Raw genomic sequence first — 6,304 nt, forward strand, 5'->3', positions numbered from 1 at the left:
CAGGTTCTCACCCTTCCGGTGTTACCTTTTCACCGCTAACGGCAGAATCTCAATCGAGCCTAGCCCCGCTGTAAGGTAGGCTCATCATCACAATAATTAATGCCGACGCTTCGTCGCCTTATTGCACCTTGGTCAAGGGTAACCAAACCAGACTGACACGAGCACGTGATAGCAGCCTACGACGTCGCAGCCAGCTCTCAACTCCCGATTGCATTCAAATTCATGTTACTCGATACATACCCTCCACCACAATCAGCGCAAAGGAGCTCGCATAGATTGAATTAATTTTTCAAGTTTGATTATAGAGTTCGGCGCACATGAAGACTAGACAAACTGGCTCCACTAGCTCAAAATGTTTCGTGTAAGTGAACAGTGTCGAGGTGCCACAACATGACATGAGCTCACAAGGCACAGCGACACCCCGAGGAACATCTACACTTGCGCTTGCACCGCGCCCGCTCCGTCATCCTCACAACTCCAGAGTACGTATTACCTGCCCGCCACGAGCCGAGGAGCCAACCGCTGACACGTCCCAGGCTCGTCGAGATCCGCGCTGCCCAACGCACCTTTGAAGGCGCCTACATGCGCACGGCCCTCGGACAATTCTCCTTCTCCCTGGTCATCCTCAAGATCTTCACGGCAGAGTTCTACGCCATCGGGGCGCTCTTCGCCATCTACGGCGCCGCCGTGCTTCTTGTGGCGATATACCGTCGATACGAGGGCCATCGCCAGTTCTTCACCGCCGAGGCCTCGCCGGGCGAGGGGAGCGACGAGAGCAACAGCAGCAGCAATAGCAACGAAGAACTCACGGACAAACCCTTGAGGAAGAGGTTCCGGACCAGCGGGGACTCGGTCGCGCTGCTCACGATCCTGAGCCTGTGCGCGTACTCGACGCTGCTGGTCCTGATGTGGCGACTCCTGCCCTGAAGACAGGTTCACGTAGCATGATACGAATGCTATTCCTTCGCTATCGACACTTTTGGTCAAAATGCCCACTCTTTTCTACCAGGATCCTGATTCCTGATATCTATCCATAAGGTATGCTGTCTGCCCCTGTTGTTTTGACCTCCCTGAACAATCCCCTGGTACCCGTATTCGTTACGTCCGGCGTCTAACAACGCGACCATGCAGCGCCTCGAAAAACTCCAGTCCGGTTATCCCTTACCCATCGTGCCATTTCGTATTATCCCTGTCGTCCATGCCTCATTCGTAATCGCTGGCTCAAAATCATGCTAGCCGAGGTGGTAGCCTCGCATTGGTCGGGTATCTGTTCTTTTACCTCAGCTGCCCCCCCTTGTACCATCTATGGTCTTCCCCGCCGGCATCTGCTGCGTTGGAGGGAATGGCGCTGAGCCCTCCCATGACCCATACCCGTCCGGTCTGTCAAAGTCCTGTGGCGGCGGCTGTTGCCAACCTGGAGGCGCCTGGGCTGGATGGGGGATACCAGTTGGCGAGACCGAGGCAGCACCCATGTGATGGTATGCATTGGGGTCGGGCAAGCCCTGTATGTTTGTGGCGGCATATGCAGGTTGTTGTGGTATCATGCCGTATGCACCAGAACCGCCGCCGCGCATGGCTTCGCCACTGTATGACATGGAGCGCGCGGGGACGCCCATCTGACCCCAACCTGCCTCTCGAGGCCCTGTCCAGTTCGCAGACATTGCATGTTGCTCTGCGGGGGCTTCACCGCCCGGGCCATCACCCTGTGGTCGGAATGGGTTGCTCCAATTCGGGTGCTCTTCTTGGAGGAAGGGGTGGATATTGGACGAGGGCACCCACGAGGGCGGGGCCTGGCTGTAGTCGTACCGGTTGGCAGGATTTAGATCGGTTGCTGGCGGACAATCAGTTATGGACAGACTCCTTCGGCAAGACGGAGGCGTTGTGGACTTACACATGCTGCCCTCAGGGCCTGGGCCGGCTGTCAACGGCGGTGGCATGGGCGGCATGTTCGCAGCGACTCCAGGAAACGGCGCATGGGGCCCTTGGGGGACGCTGTATGGGAGACTTGCGGATGGCGTCCCGGCGGGCGACGAAGGCTGCGAGCTGCTTCGCGGGTCGGCAGACGGCTGCGCCGAGCCCCTATGGCGCGCATCAGAGCCCTGCTGCTGCTCTGTCAATATGAAGCTACAGTCCTTCTTCAGGCGGATGCAGTTGGCACAGCGCCCTTGAGGGTCGTTCGCGGATGGGATGCACCGTATCTTTCGCCTACGACAGTGACCTGAGGAGCGTGTCAGCCAGGTCAGGGACATGGATCCCTGCGGGATTACTGGTCCTCAGACTTACTGCAAGCGACCGACGTCCGGTGATAGCCAAGTTTGTTGCGCTTCTTCTCGGTCGCGTTGGGCTCGATCTGGTGCATCGTCGTGCCGTCAGGAGTTGAGAAGGACCGCTGCAGCGGCCAGTTCGGGTCCATGGACATGGAGGGCGAGGGCTGTTGTGACGACATCTCATAGCCCGACTGGTAGGAGCCCTGGGACATGTTCATCTCCGACCCGTCCATGGGATGGCCGGAGGATTGACACGACATGTTGCGGACTGGCTTTGATCTGGGGGACGCCGCCACGGATGTATATGAATAACCCCCAGCGGTTGTCTGCGTATTCAACCCGTAGTCGCTATCGTATCCAATGGCCATTAGACTGGCAAAGACCGCTTTTTGGTCGCAGGATTCGTTCGTTTATTTTCATCGACTTTGACGCGGCCGGTCGAGAGCACAGCAGCGGTTGCCCGGAGTGACGAGGTTCCTCACTGCTCAGAGCGCGTGACCTGTCGTATAGCAGTGATGCTTCGAATTGATATATGGCACAGCGTGTGTCCACTCTATTCGTCTCGGCTTCTGGTGTCGTTCAGCGTGGCGCTGTCAGTCGTTGTGCGCTGGTGGTCGAGCTGTGCAACACGGTGGGCGAGCAAGCCCAATGCGAAGTACAACAAATAAAGAGTTTGTCGACTCGCGCGGATGACCTGATTTACCTGACCGTTCGACACAATATCGACCTCTTGTTATTGTTGCGCGTAACTCGAATGCCGAATGCTATTGGCCAGCCGTTTGCGGACAGTCTCACTCGTGCTGCTGACGCCCAAACCGAGAGCTTGAACTGATGCGTATCCGACCGTTGTGCGGCGATGATATGGGCTTGAATGAAAGAACGACAGAGGGGGGAATATAAATGAATAGAAGGAGGCCTTGAAGTTTGTCAATGACGTTCCAGCGTGGCATGATGAACGACTTACACTTCCAGTCGCCTGGAGCTCACACTTGCGCCTTTCGTAAAGTCGAACCTTTAGTTGGACTTTCGTCCAACGCTCATGTCCGATACCGACTGTGACAGCTGCGGCGCAGAATCGTCCGTTATAGAGCTGACAAGACTGTGTATAGGTTCTCGAGATGAGGTGTGCCACGGTACACCCAAACCGCGCTGTCAAAGTCCGAGTCGATGTGAGCCCACTGTGGACAGTACTCGGGAAGGATCCTAGGATCGTCGCAAGTTCTTCGTTGACTAGTAGGCGCCACTAGCTATGTCAATGGACGGCGGGGGGGACGAGGCTTGTCCACAATGACTCGAGGATTGAGTTAAGCTGAGCCTAGTTGATGAGGAGGAGATGGGATAGAAGAGAAACTAGAATCTCAGGTGTGCGGAAGCCACCGTCAACGACAGCTTAGCCGCACTGTTTTCTCAACAGGTCCCAATGGGCAAGCGTACGTACTCGAAGCATCCAGGCTGTGCGTGCTGGGGGGCGCAGATCACCCAGCTCGAGAAGAGGTGCATGGGAGCAGCCACTTGCGCAGGAGCCAGAAGACAAGGCCGAGCGAGTGCGTGCGTGCGTGAGTGAGTGAGTAAAAGTGAAAAGTGAGTGGGTGTGTGTCGTGTCAAACTACGCACCTACTAATTAGCTACTTACACAATGTAAGTACCTGTCCATACGTTATACGAGTGTGTACTTGTGGTATCCATGCCCAAACTGGGTATACGGTGAGCTACGGGTAGTCCCTTGCAGGTATCACCTTGCGCTTGGGAAAATCCCCCAGCATCAATCGCACCAACCCATGTCCCTTTGTTGTGGGAACCGACCGGCGACCGTCCCTTTCCCATGTCGCAGGGACCTGATCCTCTGGGCGGCGGGCCGGTGTAGAAGACAGGGGGAGAGAAGCAGGCGATGAGACAGTACCAGCCAGCCAGCCAGCCAGCCAGCCAGCCAGCCAGCCTGCCTGCCGCCGCCGAAACCAGGAAGATGCAGCGGTGCACAGTCCACGCATTTGATCGCATTCCTCAGCAACAATACATGATATCGTCTGCAGACTCGATGGTAGTCTCAAACCCAGCCATCTGACGCTTGTACGTACGTACGTACAAGTAAGAACATGTACACAGTGCACTAAGAGGTTATCCCTCGAAGCGGGAGGCCTGAATATCGCTGTGACGTGTGTTGGTCTGGAATTTTCGACGGAGCCTGGTGTGAGAGTAATTTGCGAGGGGGTGGACTTGATCACCAATGCCGTACCTCGAGGCCAACGTACGTGCAGGTACTCGATATGTGGATGTGCGTACTTTTGCCGTAGCAAAATGTCTAGACAGATTACTAGGCGCGGCTGTAGATGGCTCATCTCACTCAAAGTCGCGAGACATGCCGGCTTGTGGAGCACTGATGCTGGGTGGTGGTGGTGCAGTGGTGCAGGTGGTGGGTGGTGGCGTACCTTACTGTAGTGAGGACTGTACGAATTATGAGCACCTCGGTCTGCAGGGTCAGGAGATCAAACATGCAATTAATCGGCTCACCCATGGGGACTGTAGTTTGGATGCTCGAGCCGACGTAGCATTATTAGCATAGGGCGGGCACGCACGCACACAGCGTCGAGTCATGGCGTGGCCGGTAAGGTTCCGAGCCAGTCGAGCAAAATGCTTGAGGTGAGATCCTCCCAGCCTCCAGGCGATGAATTGTACATAGGTTGCGCATCGCCCAGTGGGCACGCCAAAACGACAGGTCACCCTCCATTTCGTGGAGTGCGCGCGCGCAATTGGCACCACATGATCACCAAACCGATGAACGTTCTCAGTAGGTCCAGCGGAGCATGGAGCGGAGCCCCGAGCGGGGCCTAAGCTCTGGTCGTTGTTCTCTGAGGTGCGTGCTGCAGCGACCCCTGGTCCGTGCTAGCAAGTAACGACGACATGGAGCTTGTTAATAAAGCTCTCAACAAGCTCGAGAGCGCATGGTCTGACTGGCCACCACCACCAGCGCCAGCTCCAGTCGTTCAAAGGAAACGTAACTGTGCCTGCAAAAGCATCGACAGGGATTCGTGTGATGGGCTGAAGTCTGTCAGAACGCGCCTGTAGGCTCTGAGGTCTCCAACAGGGGGTGAGGGGGACTGGAGCAGGAAAAAGCAGCGTCTGGCCTAGAGACCACCCTCACTCGAAATCTTCGAGTCGCATTGGCCCCTGACTTGACGTTTCTTATCATGTGTGCGCATACAAGTCTTGGTCGCAAGCAACTGGCGGTCTGCGTTCAAGGCCGCAGAATAATCTCGCGTCTCCTAATGAGCATTCAGTGCTGATAGGAATAACTCGTCATTCTATCAGACATGTAGCCAAATCCAGCTACGTAAGTGCTAGTACGGACTCCACCCCCACTTGACTGTAATTGATGAAACGCTGGGATAATAAGTACTGCGGCCTGTCAGACACAGTACTAATTGAAAGGAGCGATTGACTCTGCACCTCCAAGCGACGAAATATAGACGCCCGACAGATCACATCGACAGTACTTAATTAATTCGGCAGCACTAATAATTAATAGATGACAACCGCTGGAATGGGCATGCAGGAAGTCGGCAGCGTGCCAGCGTCGCCAAATTAAGTTCAGCTCTGCATGCCAGCTCTCCAGCTCTCATAATTTTAGTTCATCTCTGGTGCTGTGGGGGCATCGTCGATTGACGTTGATGGCGAGACAGCAGCTTGTCTAGTGCCGTCGCGAGGCCTTTTCCCTTTCGTGCCGGCTCCGCATGTGATAACGTGGGCAAAGTCGCGCATCACGTCTTGCAAGGTACATGTAGCCATGTTCGCTGCTACGTCCCTCTCATTGATGAATGTGGCGTTGCGTTGCGTTCGAGTCCAGTCGTCTTTGCGCATAGTGTAGATCTGCACCGTTTGCGTCAAGTGGCGCTGTGCGCACGTTGCAGAGCTACTAGCGTGAACTCAAGCTGGCAGATACTCCATCACGTACGGAGGACGAGTTCAAAAGTTATGCGTTGACGCTAAAGGCGCTAAGTCTGCATGTCGTTTAAATCCAGCTAGCTTTGGTGCAAATCCTA

At 55.5% G+C, this 6,304-nt stretch overlaps 3 protein-coding genes across 3 annotated transcripts; 1 reads left to right on the forward strand and 2 right to left on the reverse strand.

Moving 5' to 3' along the window:
* Window positions 1-352: 352 nt before the first annotated feature.
* On the forward strand, window positions 353-927 carry F5Z01DRAFT_678719 (uncharacterized protein; the record flags this gene model as incomplete). Its single annotated transcript, XM_046265467.1, has 3 exons — window positions 353-361; window positions 415-482; window positions 537-927. 3 exons carry the CDS (start codon window positions 353-355, stop codon window positions 925-927), a joined length of 468 nt encoding a protein of 155 aa, XP_046113287.1.
* Window positions 928-1,280: 353 nt separating this feature from the next.
* F5Z01DRAFT_678720 (uncharacterized protein) lies at window positions 1,281-2,527 on the reverse strand (the record flags this gene model as incomplete). The annotated part of the gene is made up of 3 exons (XM_046265468.1): window positions 1,281-1,831; window positions 1,892-2,218; window positions 2,284-2,527. The coding sequence occupies 3 exons, from the start codon at window positions 2,525-2,527 to the stop codon at window positions 1,281-1,283; spliced, it is 1,122 nt and encodes a 373-aa protein (XP_046113288.1).
* Window positions 2,528-3,554: 1,027 nt separating this feature from the next.
* F5Z01DRAFT_543332 (uncharacterized protein) lies at window positions 3,555-4,749 on the reverse strand. Its single transcript, XM_046260545.1, has 2 exons — window positions 3,901-4,749; window positions 3,555-3,558 (listed from the first exon to the last, which is right to left on the reverse strand). Exon 1 carries the CDS (start codon window positions 4,601-4,603, stop codon window positions 3,977-3,979), a length of 627 nt encoding a protein of 208 aa, XP_046113289.1. The 5' UTR covers window positions 4,604-4,749; the 3' UTR covers window positions 3,555-3,558; window positions 3,901-3,976.
* Window positions 4,750-6,304: the final 1,555 nt, after the last annotated feature.

The sequence above is a fragment of the Emericellopsis atlantica genome (assembly GCF_019669845.1).
Source record: "Emericellopsis atlantica unplaced genomic scaffold F5Z01scaffold_85, whole genome shotgun sequence".
Classification (NCBI taxonomy): Eukaryota; Fungi; Ascomycota; class Sordariomycetes; order Hypocreales; family Bionectriaceae; genus Emericellopsis; species Emericellopsis atlantica.